Raw genomic sequence first — 24,320 nt, 5'->3', positions numbered from 1 at the left:
GCTAGATTTGACCAATTTTCCATAGCCTACGTGCACAAGTAGTTTGAGTAGAACTACTGTTCTTCATTATCTTCCTGCTTGTAGACATCGACATCATGCATTGTATTATTTCATGATCGCTAAACGTTTGATTCCTTTTAATGTAGTCATAAGTTCACTTCATTCAATTGCGCTTGTGATTGAAGTATGCTGTTCAGTTGTTAACGTTGATTAATTGTGGTAGGGGGTGGAGCAAGGGGCTGTTTACCCTATGAACTACAGGTTTGATAAATACAATATTAGTGTAACCGTCATAGCATGCGGTTTCTGCGGGTTGGCCATGGTGCTGATAACGCTACGTTCGCAAAAACCTATGGAAGTAAGCATTAAATGGAGGCATTGGAGTCAGGTGACTAAAAATTTCACTACAAATTGTACTTTGTATACTTGTATGTGACAAATAATTTTGATTTGATAAAAAAAAAAAAAAAAAAATATTTGTGTGTTAAGTGGCTAGTCAATGACTTATCAAAGGTATCAAGGATACAGCCAATTCTGTCCCAACTTCTGAGGCCCAGATGCTGAAGAATGGGTTTTTCAACTGCACTCCTCTGGATAAAAAGAAACAAGACATACAATTGTTATTTCAAAATGTACTCTAAAAAAGCTTGGACAGAATACCACAATGTTCTTATGTGTATTTGTGGGTGGAATCACAATTTTCTTTAATATTACCAGTTAAAATAAAATATAAAAGACAATAAAAATGTTAGAAAATATAATTTTCTAAATATCTGTAGAGTAGAATATCTGTAGCTGTAGAGTAAAACATTATCATTTTTATACTGCCGAGACAATTTCGAGAATTATATGCTATTGTTCAGGAGTTTAGAATCGGTAAGAAATGTCCTCGTTTGGATGTGTAGGTCCTCGTGGATGTGTAGGTTCAAGACTCCCATTGCAGCCCACACTGTTTTGGACTTCGACATATTGCTCCATTGAGATTGAATGGGATTTAGCTAACTAGCGGTGTTTTTTCTAACAAAGTTACAAACAGTGTTGCCGGCAATATTGCCAAAAAAATACCCTGTGTATCATCAAATTTACAGTTAGCCATCACATTTTAATTATGGAGCGACAAAGAATTAAGCTTGAGTATGGATGCAATATCTTATAGCCAACTTAGTGAGAGGTCTGACCCTAGTGAGTGGCACAGATTCTGGGGCAGATGGAGGTCACGTGTTTTGATGCATTTTCCCACGGTGATCACATGATTGCATGAAGACTCCTGTGTAGCCTGAATGTTATTTTATAAACTAATAGAAAACATCTTTTCTACGTTCTGTTTATGTTTATGTAGCCTATAGGATGTTTTTAATTTTGGGAAGAGGAAAAAAATAGCTTCAGATTAAATTATTTGGTGGACCCCCTGCAGTACCTCCTCTGTATACGGCTCTGTGAAATTTAATACAACAGGGCCACCTAGTGTCTAGATCAGTGTTTCTAAAAGTGTGGTCCGGTGACCACTGGTGGTCCGCAAGCTATCCCAAGTGGTCCGCGAGCAGATGTGGTAAAATATAAAATAGATGAGTTGTTTGCAATATTGAACCAACTTGTATATAAATCCAAACAGTTCTCCAGCACTGTCTATGTAAGATATGCCAATTTAAATCATATTAATCCTCTGACACAATAAGCAAAGTGCAAAGACAATAAGTAAGGTGGTTCAGTGAGTAGGCCTATTGTGTAGGCTAATATACTGTTGAAGTAGGTCTATTGTTTTTTTTTTAGATAGGTGGTCCGTGCGTTTCTTTTTTATTGGTTAAGTGGTCCTTCTTCTGAAAAAGTTTGAGAAACACTGGTCTAAATGCATTAACATTACATTACATTACATTACATTACATTACATTAACCAAAGCGACTAAAAACATAGGAAAAAGTTTAAGCTTTTTAAAGCAATTCCGAGATTCATGGAATGAAACAAATACATTCTTTATTTAATTACTGCGTGTGAGTGTTGATCTTGGTCATCGTGTTACAAAACCAAAGATTTTTTACATCCCATGATAATGTGTTAGGAAGGTAATTTGGTGTGCGATGGCACTTCTTAAGACAAGTCTTATCCTTCATGATATCTTAATGACATCAAAATGGTACTTGAGTTCAAAAAATGTATTTGTTACACTGTCATAATGGTGTCATGACATCCAGTCAATCTTCTTTATATCTTAATGACAAAGCAAGATGGTATCACTTTACTTTAGGTCAAAGAATGCATTCGTTACACTGTCATAATGGTGTCATGACATACATTCTTATTCTTCATGATATCTTAAAGACAAATCAAAATTGTACCACTTTACTTTAGGTCAAAGAATGTATTTGTGACACTGTCATAATGGTGTCATGACAGTCAGTTTTGTGAAATATCCGGTCACACATCTATCTGACCAAGTGCTAGAATTGGTCTCTAACCTTGCACATCTAATTGGGGGCCAAGCAGCGAACTGCCGATAGTTTCTACGTTTTCCTATTATTATTATTATATGCAATGGAAGTCAATGGCAGCCCATAGAACCGTCTGGTAAAAAGTTGGGAAATTTGGCACACTAATTGGGGACGGTCCCATGATTCATTTCACCAAGTTTCATGTCGGCAACTCGAACCCTCTAGCGCCACCAACAGGCCAAAGTTGGAAGTGTGTTCACTCACGTAACTTTTGACCCGTACAGTAGGTCCGATTTTCAAAAGTCAGGTGTCGTTGGAATCCTTGGACCAAGCCGAGTTCAACGCACCCTATGACGTCATTTTCCGCCATGATGGATTTTCCGCCATTTTGGATTTCATCAAAAACACTTAAAATGTATCAGGGGTCACATACTTTCTCTGATTCCCACCAAATTTTACACAGATCATCTTCAGACCAAGCCTCACAAAAGTTATCACTTTTCGTCTTCGGAAGTATTACCGTTCGCCCGTAACAGCCAATCAAAATTTGCGGCGAATCCGCCAAACAGGAAGTGAGCTCATATCTCAGCAACCCTTGCAGTCATCAAATCCAAACTTGGTATATGGACTCATGACCCCATCAGGAGGACGCTCTATAAATTTGGTGACCTCTGACCTCTAGGGGGCGCTGTAAATCAGTAACATGCCTTTTGGACTGTAGCTGCTGTTGTGCCTAGAATTACAATGTACTAGTGGTGTCTGGTAATACTGTGGAAGATCCTTATGTCGACAGATGGCAATTCATGACAACAACATATTTGATTTGGCCGCCATATTGGATTTAATCAAAACCACTATCAAATTTCCCTAGGTCACAAATTTCATCGGATCCTCACCAAAATTGGCACAGACCATCTTCAGACCATGCCTTATCAGTGCTTTGATTTCCATAACAATTGACGGAAGCGTTTGCCCGTAGCAGCCAATCGAAATTTGTGGCGAAGCCGCCAAACAGGAAGTGAGCTCATATCTCCGCAACCATTTCATGTATCATAACCAAACTTAGTATGTAGACTCAAGACTCCATCAGGAGGATGTTCAAATACTTTAGTGACCTTTGACCTCTAGGGGGCGCTGCAATTAGGAACAATGTGTTTTGGCCTGTAGCTGCTGTTGTGTTTGGAATTAAAATGTACTAGTGGGGTCTGTTAATACAGTTGGAGGTCCTTAGGCTGACCCAAGCAAAACTGTGATGTCATCCTAATTGATTCGGCCGCCATATTGGATTTAATAAAAAACACCTAAAAGTTTTCACAGGTCACCAAGTTTGTCCGATTGACACCAAACTTGACACACAAATCTTCAGTCGAAGCCTCAAAAAAGTTATCCCTTTTTGTCTTCAAACCTAAAACCGTTCGCCCGTAACAGCCAATCAAAATTGGCGGCGAAGCCACCAAACAGGAAGTGAAGGGATATCTCAGTAATACTTTCACGTATCAAAACCAAACTTGTTACATGGGCTCAGAACCCAATTAGGAGGAGGCTCAAGAAATTTGGTAAATTTTGACCACTGTGTGGCGCTATAATCACAGGAAGTAGGCTCATATCTCAGCAATGCTTACACATATTGAAACCAAACTTGGTACATGGACTTGAGACCCCATTCTGAGGACACACAATACATTTGGTGACCTTCGACCATTAGGGGGGCGCTAGAGATACACAAAATTAGCTCATATCTCAGCAAGGCCTTTATCTATCAAAACCAAACTTGGTACATGGACTCGGGACCCAATCCTGAGGACACACAATACATTTGGTATACTTTGACCACTAGGGGCGCTATAATTAGAAAGACTTTTACGTATCGACACCAAACTTGATACGTTGATTCGTAAACACATCCTAAGGACCGACAATAAATTTGGTGACATTTGACCACTAGGGGCTCTATGATTAGCAACACTTTCACCTATCGCAACCAAACTTGGTATGTGGACTTGGGAATAGATCCTGAGGATGCACAATTAATTTGGTGTGCTTTCACCACTAGGGGTGCTATAATTATCAACACTTTCACCGATTTAAACCAAACTTGGTATGTCCAGTCCAGTCCAATCCAAACTCCTGCTTATCTGCTTGGCCCCCTCATTGCTGCTTGCAGCTATATTTATAATAATTGTTATGTCAACATGTCATGAATACAACAAGGTGGATTTTCTGTTTATGTCAAGCTGTCAAGACAAAGACATCCTCTGGCAATGTCATCCTGTTTAATGCCAAGTTGTCTTAATAACAGGGTTCCAACACTAAATCAGATGTAAAATTCCATGACTTTCCCTGACAACAAAAGCTGAATTTCCATGACTTAATGAATGAAAAGATTCAAGAATCTTTAACTTTTTTAGAGTGGGAGATGAGTAAATGGGCATTGAACAAACAAAGGTGGCCTACTCAAGCAAGCAGTAAACCAGACAATAACCAGATGTACACCAACTTGGTGTCATACTGGAAAATACACTTTGATTTGGTGCACATCTTACCCACTCCAAAGTACACCCGAGGCAAATAAATTATAACGCCAGACTATCGATGTAAATGTCTGTGTTGATAGTTTTATTTCTAACATTATTAGTAAGCCATGCTGTGGGCTTGCGGAGCAAGCCCACTATTGTTCTTCTTAAGTTTTCTTTATTTCTTTATTATTCCTCAAACCTAGACCGTTTGAGCTATCGACACGGTTCAAACTCCAAAAATTCAGGCCCGAACCAGTGTAGGGAGCTTGTTACTTTCGTGTAGCTGGCCCTTGTCGTTTTCGCGTTATTCCCGTTTTTCGGCCCCATTGAAATGAATGGCGGAATGTTCAGGATTCTAATTTCGATTATGACATCACAGCTGTAATTGCTTAAGCTTGCACCTGGCAGAGTTCTAAGCCATCTGGCAATGTCTGTGTATATGAAGGTGTGTGCATGTAACTTTTGACCCGTATGTCCGATTTTCATAAATGAGGTACCGTTGGAATCCTTGGATGAGGCCGAGTTCCATGCCCCTGATCAAACCCACTCTTGCAGTTCCTCGGAACCGCAACTCTAGTTAGTGGGTTTGATCCAGCAAGACCACTATTGTTCTTCTTAAGTTTTCTTATTACAGTGCATGAAAATGCACTGTACTGTTCTTCCTAGGCTTTTTATTCTTATTATTAATCTTCTTCTAACGCGTTTAATGCAGCTTCAACCGTTTAACATAGAAACTTCATTCAAACTATGTTACGTAGGTCTTACTTAGGACATGGGTGCTATGTTTATATAATGATGTTTTATTTAATTGGGCTGTTAATTAATTTGACATTATTGTTTATTATTGATATTCTCCTTAATGTAGTCTTAGCATGTTATCGTTTTTATATTATTGATTGAATTGACATTATTGTTTTATTATTGCCTTTCCCCTTTTTTACATTGCTTTTTTTATTAGGCTATTGATTGAATTGATATTATTGTGTACTACAACTATTCTCCTTACTATATTTGACCTAGATTTTAATCTGTTCCCTGTTCATTTTTAAATATTATTATGTTGTTTTGTATTTATATGTCGCTTTGGACAAAGGCGTCTGCTAAATCCATAACCATAACCATAACCATAACCATGTATTTTTCATCTTTGTAACTTTTATACATTTTAAACTATTAATTAAAAACTATTCAAAATTTCCCCTTTGACTTAACATTGGGCCTTTATGACATCACAGCAATTAGAATCTTCTGCCAGGTGGTGACTACACATCATGTTAAACTGTTTCCTCTGTCCACAACTGTTTCAAAATAAAAGTCCTCACTACAATAATTCCCCATTAAATAATTTAACCATTTAAACTGTCCACCTATTTAACTATTCAGTCATTCCAACTATATTAAACCTCATCTACCTGCAAATAATTTAACCTTTTAAACCATCCACCTATTTAACTGTTTAGTCATTCCAACTGTATTAAACCTCATCTACCTAGTTCAGTCATTCCAACTATAGCCTATTAAACCTCATCTACCTCGTTCAGTCATTCTAACTATATTAAACCTCATCTACCTAGCAAATAATTTAACCTTTTACACTATCCACCTATTTAACTGTTCAGTCATTCCAACTATATTAAACCTCATCTACCTAGTTCAGTCATTCCAACTATATTAAACCTCATCTACCTAGCAAATAATTTAACCATTTAAACTATCCACCTATTTAACTGTCCAGTCATTCCAACTATATTAAACCTCGTCTACCTAGCAAATAATTTAACCTTTTAAACTATCCACCTATTTAACTGTTCAGTCATTCCAACTATATTAAACCTCATCTACCTAGTTCAGTCATTCCAACTATATTAAACCTCTTCATGTTGGTTGCCAATTAGCACATCATCTGTTTTAACAATATATTTCACACCATATGTTTTGCATTTTCATGCACTAGTAATTCCCTGGAATTGCGTTTTCTAGTTATTATTATTAGTGGGTTTGATCCAGCAAGACCACTATTGTTCTTCTTAAGTTTTCTTTATTTCTTTATTAGTGGGTTTGATCCAGCAAGCCCACTATTGTTCTTCTTAAGTTTTCTTATTATTAGTGGGTTTGATCCAGCAAGACCACTATTGTTCTTCTTAAGTTTACTTTATTTATTAGTGGGTTTGATCCAGCAAGACGCTGTGGGCTTGCGGAGTAAGCCCACTATTGTTCTTCTTAAGTTTTCTTCTTATTATTATTATTTATTATTCCTGTTCACCCACTTTTTGGCCGAACTACTGCTCCTAGACCGTTTGAGCTATCGACGCGGTTCGAACTCCAAAAATTCAGGCCCGAACCGGTGTAACTTGCTTGTTGATTTCGTGTCGCTGGCCCTTGTCGTTTTCGCGGTATTCCCGTTTTTCTGCGTTTTTTGGGCCCATTGAAATGAATGGCGGAATGTTCAGAATTCAAATTTCGATTGTGACATCACAGCTCTAATTGCTTAAGCTTGCACCTGGAAGAGTTCTAAGCCACCTGGCAGAGCTATAATGGGCTGGGCTGGGCTGTCTGTGTATATGAAGGTGTGTGCATGTAACTTTTGACCCGTATGTCCGATTTTCATAAATGAGGTACCGTTGGAATCCTTGGATGAGGCCGAGTTCCATGCCCCTGATCAAACCCACTCTTGCAGTTCCTCGGAACCGCAATTCTAGTTTATTTATTATTCCTTTTCACCCACTTTTTGGCCGAACTACTGCTCCTAGACCGTTTGAGCTATCAACGCGGTTCGAACTCCAAAAATTCAGGCCCGAACCGGTGTAACTTGCTTGTTAATTTCGTGTCGCTGGCCCTTGTCGTTTTCGCGGTATTCCCGTTTTTCTGCGTTTTTTGGGCCCATTGAAATGAATGGCGGAATGTTCAGAATTCAAATTTCGATTGTGACATCACAGCTCTAATTGCTTAAGCTTGCACCTGGAAGAGTTCTAAGCCACCTGGCAGAGCTCTAATGGGCTGGGCTGGGCTGTCTGTGTATATGAAGGTGTGTTCATGTAACTTTTGACCCGTATGTCCGATTTTCATAAATGAGGTACCGTTGGAATCCTTGGATGAGGCCGAGTTCCATGCTCCTGATCAAACCCACTCTTGCAGTTCCTCGGAACCACAATTCTAGTTTATTTATTATTCCTTTTCACCCACTTTTTGGCCGAACTACTGCTCCTAGACCGTTTGAGCTATCGACGCGGTTCGAACTCCAAAAATTCAGGCCCGAACCGGTGTAACTTGCTTGTTGATTTCGTGTCGCTGGCCCTTGTCGTTTTCGCGGTATTCCCGTTTTTCTGCGTTTTTTGGGCCCATTGAAATGAATGGCGGAATGTTCAGAATTCAAATTTCGATTGTGACATCACAGCTCTAATTGCTTAAGCTTGCACCTGGAAGAGTTCTAAGCCACCTGGCAGAGCTCTAATGAGCTGGGCTGGGCTGTCTGTGTATATGAAGGTGTGTGCATGTAACTTTTGACCCGTATGTCCGATTTTCATAAATGAGGTACCGTTGGAATCCTTGGATGAGGCCGAGTTCCATGCCCCTGATCAAACCCACTCTTGCAGTTCCTCGGAACCGCAATTCTAGTTATTATATCTTCCTATTCACCCACTTTTTGGCCGAACTACTGCTCCTAGTATGTCTGTGTATATGAAGGTGTGTGCATGTAACTTTTGACCAGTATGTCCAATTTTCATGAATGAGGTACCGTTAGAATCCTCGAATGAAGCCCAGTTCAATGCCTTGCCAGCACTAAGTGTAAAGGTAATGTAAAAGTCACGCGCGCTCTGCCATCTTTTTTTAAAGCCAATCCATGTTGATACAGGTCATTAAAAAAAAAAAAATATATATAATATATATATATATATATATTCCAAATCCATTCAGCCCAGTTCAATGCCTTGCCAGCAGCCAAACCATGTTCATATAGGTCATTAAAAAAATAAATAAATAAAGTATTTTCCCAATCCATTCAGCCCAGTCAGCTCCATTTAAACTTAGTTATGTGTACAGTTGTATAGATTATTACATTGAGAAACACACTTTCATACAGATATTATGCACATCCACGCATCATTACTATTCATATTAAGTTACTCATCATTGCCCGGCAAGAAGTCCACAATCAATTCAATTGTCTTGCCACGATCTGTGGAGCTTATAGACAACGTTATATTGCTATAGGTTCTGTATGCTATTTAAAGCCGACCTAACGATGAGTCCCTTTAAGACGGTGTGTTGCAATGCATTCTGGGTGCTGTGCTGTGATCCGACGGCTCGTCACCTGACCCACCAAACACAACGATGCTTGAACCAGAGCACTTGAACTAAACGTAGTAAAAATAAATAGCTACCAAGGCTCCAAATAGCAACACACTTACACCGTAGCATAATGAGGGTATCTACATGTAAACCGAAGCATTCAGAACTGTGTAAGTCTACAGGAAGTTTATTAAAAAGAACGTCAACGTCAACGGGTCAACGTCAACGATAAGTAAGTTAGGCTAACGTAAACGTTAGCTATTTGCTGTTGTCATATGCTAGTGCTATATGCTTTAGGCTACGTGATGGCCATTTATCACACTCATTTTAGGTACTACTTTTACGAGGTCTGTAGTTCTGTCAAAATGTATCTTATCGTTGAACAGACTACATGATTATCTTCCTTAGACTTCGTAGATGTAGTTACTACAATTTGGAAGCGAATTTCACTAGAAAAGCATTTCCTGAAGGAAATATAGTGCATGAAAATGCAAAAATATGATGCGTTCATATGGTTAAATTATTTGCTTGGTAGATAAGGTTTAATATAGTTGGAATGACTGAACAGTTAAATAGGTTGATAATTGAAATGGTTAAATTATTTAGGCAGATAGTTGACGATAACTAACAGTTGGAATGGCTCCAATGTTTGCTAGTAGTTATGCTAACTATGTTAACAAAGTTAATAATGTTAACCAAGTTACTATGCTAAGTAGCATGCTAACAATGTTAAAATGTTAACTATGCTAACCATATGATGTAGCTAACCTAGCTAATAATTTGTATTAGTTATGTTAACTATGCTAACTAGCATGCTAACATGCTAATTTTATTAACCATGTGACTTAGCTAACTTCACTAATCATTTTTAGCAATTATGCTAACTATGCTAACTAACATGTTAGCATGCTAACTATGCTAACCATGTGACTTAGCTAACTTAGCTAATCATTTTTAGCAGTTTTGCAAAAAATGCTAACTAGCATGCTAACATGCTAGCATGCTAACTTTGCTAACCATGTTACTTAGCTAACTTAGCTAATCATTTTTAGCAGTTTTGTAAAAAATGCTAATTAGCATGCTAACATGCTAACTATGCTAACCACGTGACTTAGCTAACTTAGCTAATCATTTTTGGCAGTTTTGCTAAAAATGCTAACTAACATGTTAGCATGCTAACTATGCTAACCATGTTACTTAGCTAACTTAGCTAATAATTTTTAGCAGTTTTGTAAAAAATGCTAACTAGCATGCTAACATGCTAACTATGTTAACCATGTCACTTAGCTAACTTAGCTAATCATTTTTAGCAGTTTTGTAAAAAATGCTAACTAACATGCTAACAATGCTAACCATGTGACTTAGCTAACTTAGCTAATCATTTTTAGCAGTTTTGCTAAAAATGCTAACTAGCATGCTAACATGCTAGCATGCTAACTATGCTAACCAAGTTACTTAGCTAACTTAGCTAACTAGCTACAGTAGGTAGGAGTCATAGTTGATGACAAGTAACAGTTACAATGGCTGAACAGTTAAAAAGTTCAGTAGTTTAAAGGTTTAAATTGTTTAACAGTGAAATATTATAGTGAGGACTTTTATCTTGAAACAGTTTTTGGCAGAGGAAGCAGTTGAACAGGATGTGTAGTCTTAATAGGGCCAGTTTGTATGCTTAAAGCCTGAGACTGGCAGTTGATGCAGGTGGCCCGAACACCTGCCATAGGATTCTAATTGCTTAACGGCCGTATTGTGATGTCATAATCATAATGTTAAGTCAATGGGGAAATTTTGATTCGTTTTTAATTAATAGTTTAAAAAGTATGAAAGTTACAAAGTTGAAAAATACATAGCACCCATGTCCTAAGTAAGACCTACGTAACATAGTTTGAATGAAGTTTCTACGTTAAACGGTTGAAGCTGCATTAAACGCGTTAGAAGAAGAACTAGAAAAGCATTTCCTGAAGGAAATACAGTGCATGAAAATGCAAAAATATGATGAGTTCATATGGTTAAATTATTTGCTTGGTAGATAAGGTTTAATATAGTTGGAATGACTGAACAGTTAAATAGGTTGATAATTGAAATGGTTAAATTATTTAGGCAGATAGTTGACGATAACTAACAGTTGGAATGGCTCCAATTTTTGCTAGCAGTTATGCTATCTATGTTAACAAAGATAATAATGTTAACCAAGTTACTATGCTAACTAACATGCTAACAATGTTAAAATGTTAACTATGCTAACCATATGACTTAGCTAACTTCGCTAATCATTTTTAGTAGTTATGCTAACATGTTAGCATGCTAACTATGCTAACCATGTGACTTAGCTAACTTAGCTGATCATTTTTAGCAGTTTTGTAAAAAATGCTAACTAGCATGCTCACATGTTAGCATGCTAACTATGCTAACCACATTACTTAGCTAACTTAGCTAATCATTTTTAGCAGTTTTACTAAAAATGCTAACTAGCATGTTAACATGCTAGCATGCTAACTATGCTAACCATATGACTTAGCTAACTTAGCTAATCATTTTTTGCAGTTTTACTAAAAATGCTAACTAGCATGCTAACATGCTAACTATGCTAACCATGTGACTTAGCTAACTTAGCTAATCATTTTTAGCAGTTTTGCAAAAAATGCTAACTAGCATGCTAACTATGCTAACCATGTGACTTAGCTAACTTAGCTAATCATTTTTAACAGTTTTGCAAAAAATGCTAACTAGCATGCTAACTAGCATGCTAACATGCTAGCATGCTAACTATGCTAACCAAGTTACTTAGCTAACTTAGCTAACTAGCTACAGTGGGTAGGAGTCATAGTTGATGACAAGTAACAGTTACAATGGCTGAACAGTTAAAAAGTTCAGTAGTTTAAAGGGTTAAATTGTTGAACAGTGAAATATTGTAGTGAGGACTTTTATTTTGAAACAGTTTTTGGCAGAGGAAGCAGTTGAATAGGGTGTGTAGTCTTAATAGGGCCAGTTTGTATGCTTAAAGCCTGAGAATGGCAGTTGGGCCAGCTGGCCTGGCCACCTGCCACAAGATTCTAATTGCGATGATGTCATAAAGGGCAATGTTAAGTCAATGGGGATTTTTTAAAAGTTAATAATTAATAGTTTAAAAAGTATAAAAGTTACAAAGTTGAAAAATACATAGCCCCTATGACACAAGTAAGACCTACGTAACAAAGTTTGAATGAAGTTTCTACGTTAAACGGTTGAAGCTGCATTAAACGCGTTAGAAGAAGAAGTATAATAAGAACTAGAAAAGCATTTCCTGAAGGAAATACAGTGCATGAAAATGCAAAAAATATATACTATATAAACTATATTGGTTGCTAGGTAGATGAGGTTTAATATAGTTGGAATGACTGAACAGTTAAATAGGTGGATAGTTTATACAGTTAAATGATTTGCTTGGTAGATAAGGTTTAATATAGTTGGAATGATTGAACGGTTAAATAGGTGGATAATACTTAACTTAGTTAACTTAGCTAATGTTTTCATTTTTAGTAGTTATGCTAACTAGCATGTTAGCAATGCTAGCATGCTAACTATGCTAACCATGTGACTTAGCTAACTTAGCTAATCATTTTTAGCAGTTTTGTAAAAAATGCTAACTAGCATGCTAACATGCTAGCATGCTAACTATGCTAACCATGTGACTTAGCTAACTTAGCTAATCATTTTTAGCAGTTTTGCTAAAAATGTTAACTAGCATGCTAACATGTTAGCATGCTAACTATGCTAACCATGTGACTTAGCTAACTTAGCTAATCATTTTTAGCAGTTTTGCTAAAAATGCTAACTAGCATGCTAACATGCTAGCATGCTAACTATGCTAACCATGTGACTTAGCTAACTTAGCTAATCATTTTAGCAGTTTTGCTAAAAATGCTAACTAGCATGCTAACATGCTAGCATGCTAACTATGCTAACCAAGTTACTTAGCTAACTTAGCTAACTAGCTACAGTGGGTAGGAGTCATAGTTGATGACAAGTAACAGTTACAATGGCTGAACAGATAAAAGTTCAGTAGTTTAAAGGGTTAAATTGTTTAACAGTGAAATATTGTAGTGAGGACTTTTATTTTGAAACAGTTTTTGGCAGAGGAAGCAGTTGAACAGGATGTGTAGTCTTAATAGGGCCAGTTTGTATGCTTAAAGCCTGAGACTGGCAGTTGATGCAGCTGGCCCGAACACCTGCCATAGGATTCTAATTGCTTAACGGCTCTATTGTGATGTCATCAGCCCATGTTAAGTCTATGGGGAAATTTTGAACAGTTTTTAATTAATAGTTTAAAAAGTATAAAAGTTACAAAGCTGAAAAATACAAAGCACCCATGTCCTAAGTAAGACCTACGTAACATAGTTTGAATGAAGTTTCTACGTTAAGCGGTTGAAGCTGCATTAATTGCGTTAGAAGAAGAAGAATAAGAAGCCTAGGAAGAACAGTACAGTGCATTTTCATGCACTGTAATAAGAAGCCTAGGAAGAACAGTACAGTGCATTTTCATGCACTGTAATAAGAAATTTTGGAAGAACAGTATAGTGCATTTTCATGCACTATAATAAGAAATTTTGGAAGAACAGTATAGTGCATTTTCATGCACTATAATAAGAAGAATCATAAGAATAAGAAGCCTAGGAAGAACAGTACAGTGCATTTTCATGCACTGTAAATATGGTTTTAGTGTGTAAACAGACCAACCGCGATTTTGCAATTAAGTGAATGGAGCCTTTTATGTAGGGCTACTAGGCTACTTTCACGAAGTCTGTAGTTCTGTCAAAATTTATCTTATCTATGAACAGACTACATGGTTATCTTCCTTAGACTTCGTAGATGTAGTTACTACAATTTGGAAGCGAATTTCGAAGTGTAAATATGGTTTTAATGTGTAAACAGACCAACCGCGATTTTGCAATGAATTGAATGGAGCCTTTTATGTAGGGCTTCTAGGCTACTTTCACGAAGTCTGTAGTTCTGTCAAAATTTATCTTATCTATGAACAGACTACATGGTTATCTTCTTTAGACTTCGTAGATGTAGTTATTACAGTTTGGAAGCGAAATTCGAAGTGCAAATATGGTTTAAATGTGTAAACAAGATGCCTGATGTTTAATATATGTTAATGAATGGGCACAGTATTATTGTGTACAGTAATGGGCTATCAGTAGTATGTAAACAGTTCATGTGTTATGTGATTTACATAAACTAGTAAACAACAGAAATGTTAAAAGCTGGTATTGTGTTTCCTGAATTCTTACATTCAGGCATTCAAATGAAATGTAATTAAATAGCATATCAATCATGCAACAATGCAAAAACAATGAAACTAGTGTAGGCCTAATTATATTTTACATTAGTAAAGCAGTACTCTGATGTCAGCCTCAGGTCAAAGAAGTTTGAGAAAGGCTGATGTAGCCGACAAAGCAGCAAGGAGGCGTTGTGTGATCATTTAAACAAGTTTTATGACAAGGTCGATGAGGGTGGGAAAAATCGTACATTTCTGTGCAAACTTTGCCCGCACTTCAGTCACATTGTCTTTTAAGAAAATGCAGTCCATTTTTCGGTTTCAGCAGTCAACAACCTCAGAACTGACCCTTCAGGCCTCTCAGGAGGCACTGGCCTTCTAACCTAGCGACCACCTGAGCAACCAGCATGATTGCCCTAGCAACCAGCATAGCAACCACGTTATTTATGCGTTTTAGCTTATTGGATGTTGCGTTGATGCAGATAACTTTTGATCCGTGTGCCCGATTTTCATAAATGAGGTACCGTTGGAATCCTTGGATGAGGCCGAGTTCCGTGCCCCAGATCAAACCCACTCTTGCAGTTCCACGGAACCGCAATTCTAGTTTATTATTCCCGTTCACCCACTTTTTGGCCGAACTACTGCTCCTAGACCGTTTGAGCTATCGACGCGGTTCAAACTCCAAAAATTCAGGCCCGAACCGGTGTAACTTGCTTGTTGCTTTCGTGTCGCTGGCCCTTGTCGTTTTCGCGGTATTCCCGTTTTTCAGCGTTTTTTGGCCCCATTGAAATGAATGGCGGAATGTTCAGAATTCAAATTTCGATTGTGACATCACATCTCTAATTGCTTAAGCTTGCACCTGGAAGAGTTCTAAGCCACCTGGCAATGTCTAATGGGCTGGGCTGGGCTGTCTGTGTATAATGAATTTCGATTATGACATCACAGCTCTAATTGCTTAAGATTGCACCTGGCAGAGTTCTAAGCCATCTGGCAATGTCTAATGGGCTAGGCTGGGCTGTCTGTGTATACAAAGATCAGGGATTAAAGTGAAAAAAAAATCGTTTGACTGAACTTTTTTCGGGCCATAAGTCATACGTTGTTCATATCTAACTATAGAGATAGCACCCCTTTTGCGGTCGTGACCTATTGGTTTTTAATGTACAAAAAGATGCAAACAGCAAAGTAAAGGGAGTATTCGCCTTATTCACACGGCGGCCATTGTTTAAACCAAAACGAGGCTACAGGGTACACATACTATATAATTAATGCCACCTACAGGTGAATGCATAGAACATAACAATCCTATAGTTTGTGTACCTGTAGCCTCGTTTTAGCCGCCAATGGCCGCCATGTGAATAAGGCGAATTGAGTGTTCTTGATTGAGATTGAGTTTTCCTGATGAACAAACATATATTTTAGTACCATCCCTGACCATTGCTGATTAGCCACTGCTGTTCTTTTCTACTGCAGCAATATTGTAGAAAGGCTTTAACACACTCTTATTTAATTACTTCAGGCCAAAAGTGTTTAAAGGGGAGATTTTTTTCTTGTTAATATGCAATTCAACACCAAGTAAAACCGGCTACTTGGTGGCGTGCTAAAACGTTTTCCTATTGCATCCATAAACAATTTTCTTGCAGCGAACCGCGCAAAAGCAAACCCCTGGCACTTTAATTTATTTACACCATGGCTTGTTAGTTCTCCCCCGTTTCCAACAGCTGCCCATCTCCATTTATTTTTTAACTTTTGACACCTGCCTTGCCTTCCTTTAGCAACAACGCATCAGCTAGTGGCCTTGCCAAAAAGACGCACACAAATCATGACGCTAATATGCGAGGTTCTGGTAGGCCTACTGGTTATGGTTTTGTGCTATAAATTAATAATATTTTATAGCAAAGTTTTAAGTTGACTATTTTAATTGTATGGTTATTTTTTGTCAACATACACTCACAACCTACTGTCGTTAAAAGTGAGGCCTAAGCAAAATAGGCTACAAGGCTGTCTGTGCGTCACAAACAGACTGACCCCCTTACTCAACAGTTCGCGATGATGACAGTGATATTATTATTTTTCAATGCTAACACGCTCAGTCAAAACCTTCCGTCGCAAATTGTGATAAACATTGTTGTACATGTCATAACAGACGGGATAATAAATTGCATAGGCTACGGTTTATATTGCGTCGCTTTACACATAATGTTAGTTGCATTGATTAAAAACTGTAACAAATACTGTAGCCTACATCGGGTGGCATAGCAGGCTATCTATTCAAGTCATAGGTGACACCCAAAATGAATGACCTCCCCTGACAAGAGTTCGCGATAGTAAGAAATTGTCTACATTGATGCACGGAAAGAACACAGCCTACGCTTCTTCTCCGAATTCGCACATAGAGCTCACAATATCATATCCAAAAAAGTTAAACAGATTGGACAACCTCATCAGCTGTCTCTAATGTGTCACTATAACGTTATAGTCCTCCATACGTGTCCTTTTTTTTTTAAGCAAACGCCCGAGACAAGTGTGTAGCTACAACATAAACAAAGCGAAACTCATGGCTGACGTAGGCTATCTTCTTGAGCGGTCACTGATTGAGACACAGAAAGTTCTCAAGAACACTATTAGGTCTTTAAACATTTACCATCACACACAACAAGGAGCACCCAAGAGCAACAGGGGCAAGGAAAAACTCCCTTACCAAGGAAGAAACCTTGGGCAGATCCACGGCTCAAGGGGCTAACCCAACTGCCCAGGGGTCTTGGTGTGTGTGTTGGGGGGATGACAAGGGAGATGGGTGCTGTGTATGTGGGGAGAGGGCAGTGTACAATATGCGTGTTGGGGATGTGTGTTGGAGAAGCTTCCTGATGAAATAATGTGCTGTGTATGTAGGGGAGAGGGGAGGGGGGGGCGGGCAGTGTACTGCAAGTATGTAGAGGAGGCTTACTGTAGCAAGCAGTGTGCTGTATGTATGTGTGGTGATGACAGTGATGATGTAAGTGTGTGTGTTTTTTTTTGTGTGTGTGTTGGTATATGAAAGTGTGTGCATGTAACTTTTGACCCGTATGTCCGATTTTCATAAATGAGGTACCGTTGGAGTCCTTGCATGAGGCCGAGTTTCATGCCCCTGATCAAACCCACTCTTGCAGTTCCTCGGAACCGTAATTCTTGCTCTATCCTTGCATTTCAACGATCGCATTACATTTTGAGGGACTAGTTTCTTAGGAGCGGCGGAATTATTCTTGCTCCGGTTAGTACAGGGGGCGGCAACCTTTTTTGCCTGGAGAGCCACTTTTACCAAATGTATTATTTTTTTAATCTCAGAAGAGCCACATAAAGACGGTTACAAGGAAAAGTTTGGATATTTAACGTACAGTTACTTTCATTCAACAGGATTTTTAAATAGCCTACATTTTCTACTAGTTTTAATGTGCAAGTAACTTGAAATGTAAAGTGGAATGACCCCCCTGGTTAAATAAAGGAAAAATATATATATTTTTTAATAAATGACAGAAGTATAGACCTTAGGCTTCCCATGTAGGCTAAACACCACCCCTTATTTTTCCAGTGTCCTTTGGTATGAAAAGTAACATCATAGTTAACAACACAACACTCAATTTTCGTTGACATGTCATTGGCGAAATTGAACATTAGACCTACCAGAGATTAGATTTGGTGATGGCCTTGGAGTCTGGCTGGCTCATATTCAGTGAGGTGAAGTTTCATGCAAGAATTGAGGCTGTCACCATTTAAGGGCAACTCCACGCAGAACTGTCATATCCATAACGCCAACTGAATACCATGGCATTGTTTGCGCGGAATTGCCCTTAAACGTGAGCTCAGGTTTGTCTTTATATTTTTCATATGTGAGAAAGATTTCTCACATGCAAGTGGACCCGAACAGGGTTAACACAGCAATATTAACTCGTTGCAGTGTGCAATATATAACTGGTAGTTTATTTCGCATTTTCAGAATCAGTCTTCGGATGGAAACTTTCCCATTTCAGCCTTGTGTCCACGCTCGCAAGCTGTGGTCGCTGACGTTTCCTTTTTGACATTTTCCTTATCTAGCCTACAGCAAGCGCACACATCAACAATAACAATTAAAGTGTTCTCGTTGACTGAAATGGAGAGAAATCTGTGATTTTGTTTGATATCGACATGGCAACGAACCGCGAATGTAACAATATTGTGCAGCTACGGTTATGGAGTCAAGTGAGGTGGGTTATATATAGGCTAAATTACTCAGATAGACTTACAATATTACATTTTGAAAATGAACGAACTAAAATAAAATACATTTTAATTAAATACTCATTAATTAATTTCAAAAGCTGAGCCGCATCAGAGGGATCAAAGAGCCGCATGCGGCTCCTGAGCCGCGGGTTGCCGACCCCTGGGTTAGTAGTACTGCGCCGAAAAGTAAACAGTAAAGCGCACTCCAATGGGGATACCTAGTAGTAGCCTTGGTAATATCAGTCCGCCACAGAGTTGCTTAAATGACTACTACCAACTTCAGGGAACAAAGTATAATTATTGCAACACGATGCGAGGGTAGTTGTATTTCTTACACTATTCTATCAACACAGACATTTACATCGATTGTCTGGAATTTGCCTCGGGTGTACTTTGGAGTGGGTAAGACTGTTTTTAGTGGCAGGCTAACACATACCGTTGACTTGCGCTAGCCTAGCACCTGCGAACTCTGCAATTAGAAGGACTGGATGAAACATGTTGAAAACGGTCTCCACTGATAAATATCACACTTGCTTACTTGGAAATGAGGTCCTATGTCCAAAATCCTGAACCACCCCTTTAAGAAACTGGGGCCGTATTACAGACACTTCCTATCTTAAGTCCTAAGTTAAGATAGGAGAAGTGTAAGATAGGATTTTTGTCAATTTGGTATTACAGAAACATATCCTATCTTATCTCAGGTTAAGATATCCTAAGTAGGCGATCTAGCATCGACGTTCAGCTTTTATGTCTGTTACCTAGCAACAGATGAAACTTGTTGGATCGCGTCACTGACAGCTATCATAATAATAGTTGGATCACTTGTTGGATCACAACTGACAGCTATCATAATAATAGGCCTAATATAACTAAAGTTAGCGCTAGCTATGGATGGGATTGGGGAAAAAACAACATTGTGCCGAAAAATTTAAAGGGGATGAAATAGAAAAGTTGGTGAGTTTGATAGAAAGCTCAAAGGAAATATTGTTTGGAAAATTTTCTAGGAGTCTGACGAAAGAAACCAAGAATGGCTGAAAATAGCTAAAAAGGTGAACGCCACATCAGGGATAAATAGAAGCGTGGAAAACATCAAAAAAAAAGTTACCACAATGACAAGAAGACCGGAGAATTACCGGTGGTGGCAACTCTTCCGCAACCCCCTTGACATCGGCGGAGGACCGGATTGTGGGACTCCTCAGCAAGGCTGACTATGAGGGTAAGTGGAGCTAACAGTTAGCTGCTAGCTATCTTATAATGTTTGACGTTCTCGTTCTCCCTGCTAGTGATTATGTTGCTTGACTTTATATTATAGCTGCTCTGATATCATATGATATATGATAAGAAAGACATACCAGCTAACATTCTGGCTGTTCATGCAGGCATCAATGGAGGCTTCGAGACTGGGTTGCCAGTGGACGACTTAAGCCTAGAGACCATAAATGTGTCGGATTTCGTCAGTGAAGTTGTTGCCACACAACCGCCTCCTGGTAAGATATTAGGCTAGTAGCCTACCTGTCAGACGTTGTGATGATGATGACTTGAATTGAATGAATTATGTAAGCCAAATTCAGGCACTCAAATTACTCTACATTTCTTGTTTTGATGGTTATATACAGGTTTCTCTTGTGAATGCTGTGATTATCTGTTTGATATAGCCTATATTTGTTTGCACCTTGCAGATTTAATGATTGAAAGCTATTCTAAACAGAAAATGAGAGATTTTCATTTAAATTGTAGAGACTGTAGGGAATGATCTTCAATTTTGCAATATCGTTACAAGGAAGAGTGTAGGCCTCATCTGTGGGGTCATGTGTCAGCTAAGCTGTCATTGATCTTGTCATTTATAATCTGTTTATAGCTTAAATGGCATTACATGAATGTGCTGACATTAAACCACCTAACATATCTGGTACCTGCATTATTTCCCTTTTATTGTTATGCTAATCAGAATGTTTTTGCAGAAAAGAAAATACGAACGCTGCTGACGTCATCACCAGACACCCTTGCCCTGCTAGAGATTGAGAGGGAGAAGCTTCAATTGTACAGAGAGAGAGTGGCTATTGAAAGAGAACGACTCTTCCTTGAGAAGGAAACATTTGAATGGGAGAAGAGTATGGCTAAAGTGCGCAAGAGATGTTCAAGTGAAATATAACAATGAATTGTAATCTTGATCATTGTTGTGTAGCTTCTTTTTTTTATTTTAGGTTAGGCTCTAGTAAAAAAATCTAATATAATTCGATTTATTGTGTTCAGTCCATTGTAATTGACATCCTGTGCCTCTTTGGGGTGTTCCATATCCTCATCTGGTAACTCAGGATCTGGGAGGTTTGCCAGTCTACAGATGTTGTGTAGCACAGCTGTCGCTTTAATGAATAATACAACCTTCTCTGGAGAATATTGCAGATAACCTCCACTCATGTCATGGCACCTCCATCTAGGAAAATATGCAGTTTTAGAAAGATTTTGCAATATGTCTTTAGTAGACAGTATGCTTCGAGCTAGAAGGCCTTACAATGCACTCCCACCTTGCAAATGAAACAAACCAGGCTCAGGCCTTTGACTACTTTATGAATATAGGCTACCTGCTCTTCCAGACTCCAAACAGACGTTCCACTCTTGCCCTGCATTTTTTGTGTGCTTGGTTGTACCTGATAATACACAGCAAATATCATAAACGGAGTGTCCTAACAACACAACATGTAAGAATATGTATATACAGTGGGCATCGCTTTCAAATGGCCACTTCAGTCGCGCATTACGAGGCGTGAAGCTGCGTGAAGCTTTAGTACCACTTTCAGCCACTGTGCGTCGCTCTGCCACTGTACATCGCTCTGTCAGTAGCCTGACTGCCGCCCCTTCTGAAAAAGCAGGAGGCTAGGCTACCTTTAAACGTAATTCTTACCGAGAGGAATCCCAGCCTACGAATTCAATAACAAAATAAATCGTAATTAAACATTACCTCGATTAAGGCTACTTGGGTATGGCTTAAGGCTTGACTACACGGTGGTAGCGAAAATCGAAATCTGCTTTTGATCGCCTACCGGTGCCGCTCCACAAAACGAAAAAATATCTTAATTTGCTGTCTATGTTATTGTCAGTGTTGGGGGTAACGCAACTACGCAAATCAAAACAGTGTCTTAATTTGCCCTACTTCTTGACTGCAATGTAGTCAATTGACTGCTTGACATGTCATTTTTATTTTTCTGTACAATAAACAAATACATCTGCTTTATGCCGCAGAATTACATTCATATTTGGCTGACTGCAGACGCGCCACTTCCCTCCCCATATTCCAAGATTAAGATAGTAGCCTATACAAAAAGCACTTCATACCATCATAAAAAAATAGTTAAAACGAATAGCTATTTGCAATTTGACAAAACACTGGTCCTCATTTTGCGAATGCGAGGACGATATGAGCCTGTTGCATTTAGTTAGATGTCCGAGTCACGCATAATGTTTGAAAACCACTGGCTCGTAATCACAATAATTTAACACACGACAGTTGGATAGCCTACTTCATCATGTCCCCATGCCTACATTTTTGTGAGTAGCATAGAGATCATTAAAAACAATAAAGTATGGCTCTCCGTTTGGGACATTGAAAACGTATATTTTTAATAGACTACCGTCGAAGATGCTGACTTGCAAAAGCCTCGGGATAACACGTTATCTCCACTATCATCAGTCATGCCCCTTGATCAAAGTGGGGAATGAAATAAAAGTTTGAGAACCACTGGCTTAACAAGTTACCTGCAGTCCAGAACACAGAATCTGTTGCAATATTCTGATGTTATCGGCGATGATATCAGCAAATGTTTGTTTTCCAAAGTAAGAATTTCAATTCACCATGCACCTTCAACAATGAATAGCTCATTACACTTGTTACTGTTAAACGTAGGCCTACCTGGTATTAGGGATGTTCACCGGTAGCCGTTTAACCGGTGGTTGACCAAATCAATGTTGACCGGTTAAAATTCTCTGCCGCCGGTTAAAAAAAAAAAAAAAAAAAACACTATTTTTAAAGCTCCCGAATGCCAGCCAGCGTCTGTTATTACACTGCACACAAACGTGTTATTGTTGTTGTATTGTATGGGGCGATATAATCACTCAGTTTTTCTTTAGCTTAATGTAGGCCCTTGGCCTATTTCACACGGTGTTTATATGTTCATGTTTGCCGTTTTAAACATGTTTCAAGTTCAAGTTCACCGTTGAGTCTCTTGAAAATAAAAATAAATAAAAAAATGTAGAAATGGTTCTGATCGTTATTACACCATTCTCACCCATTCTCACAATCATTTTGACGTGAGAAGTTAAGTGTTGCGTGTAGCCTATTGCAATCCTGACTGCAATATTGTGACAAACTTCACTGCTTGTTAGTGGCTGCGTGTTGACTATGGCATGATGATAATTGTAACAATGTAATGGCAAACGAAGACACGAAAGACTAACTTAGCATATGCCTACTTGTTGTGTTTTATTATTCATCTGTACTTAAATGGCATGATGACAGGAACTTATTGCAAAGGATTTTGTGCAGCACGCTACAGAGGCTGTTGGCAATCGGTAAGTTTTTTTACGAAGACGTTGGTTAATATACTTTCCTGTAACACCACCAAATGTAGCGTTCTCTGTTTGTGACTTTGTAACGTGAGCTTTTTATAGCCCGAGCTCGGTGCCGCGTTGCATGGAAGGTCGACGTTGTGTGTAATGTAATTATTAGCAATTATATAATAATAATATAGCAATTATTTTTCTCCCCAAAACAAAACCCTTATTCCTCCACAAGTAGTGTACAATGATTGGGGAAAATGCATAATACAAAGGGCACGAACTAACATTGTGTGACGGGAGCCTAACCATTCTAAAATGGGGGGATAACTTGTTTCACGGGCAGAGAAAGACGCGCGACAGGACACGGGTGTCATAAATGGCAGTTATAGAATTTTCGGTGACCGACTTTAACCGGTTAATGAGGCTCAGTGGCCGGTTAAGATTTTTTTTTAAATTTCGCCATCCCTACCTGGTATCATTACAAACATTATTCTGTGTCCTAAAACTGGCATATTTTATGGCATTGTGTCATGTAAGTTCGTTGCAAAATCTAGAGAAATGTGTGAGGTGGTCAGCGGGGGACAATTGAGACACACACTACATTACTTGAACATTCCACACTATCCACAGCTGTGGTAGGCCTATCAGGGGCAGGAGGATTACTGTTAGCGTAGGCTTTAAATAAAATTCTTCAACAGAAGGCCTCGAATGTTGTCTTGTTTGTGGAGCGCTTTGCTTCGCTTCTGTAATCTCGGCTTCATTGAAAATGAGGGCTTCCCTCAATGACCCTCCGAGAATAAATAAAGGTTGAATGAATGAATGAAAGAATGAATGCAGGCTTGCCCAAAATAAAGGCCTGTGGTTTGCGCAGCCTACAGTAAATAACAGACCCGCCAGAATGTGCGTTATGATGCTTTTTTACGAGCAAGATGTTTTTGGTACCCTACGCACACTGCATGTTCTTAAATAACAATGATCATCAGTAATATTCGACCATTCATTTGGGTAAATGGGCAAGCGTGACCACCTTGATTGGCTGATTG

At 38.6% G+C, this 24,320-nt stretch overlaps 1 protein-coding gene across 1 annotated transcript in view; it reads right to left on the bottom strand.

The window, feature by feature from the left end:
• wls (Wnt ligand secretion mediator) overlaps window positions 1-24,320 on the bottom strand; it is a 218,132-nt gene that overhangs the window by 41,373 nt on the left and 152,439 nt on the right. The window contains exon 8 of the mRNA XM_076293367.1: window positions 527-590. Within this exon, the coding sequence (XP_076149482.1) occupies window positions 527-590 (64 nt within the window). The remainder of the gene's footprint in view (window positions 1-526; window positions 591-24,320) is intronic.

This window comes from Alosa pseudoharengus, unplaced genomic scaffold, assembly GCF_046254945.1.
Source record: "Alosa pseudoharengus isolate Yale_2024_CS ecotype anadromous, Long Island Sound unplaced genomic scaffold, YU_APseudo_1.1 YU_APseudo_1.1_scf_2, whole genome shotgun sequence".
Classification (NCBI taxonomy): domain Eukaryota; kingdom Metazoa; phylum Chordata; class Actinopteri; order Clupeiformes; family Clupeidae; genus Alosa; species Alosa pseudoharengus.
Note: the sequence above shows the minus strand (reverse complement) of the source record. Positions and strands in the feature narration are given on the sequence as shown.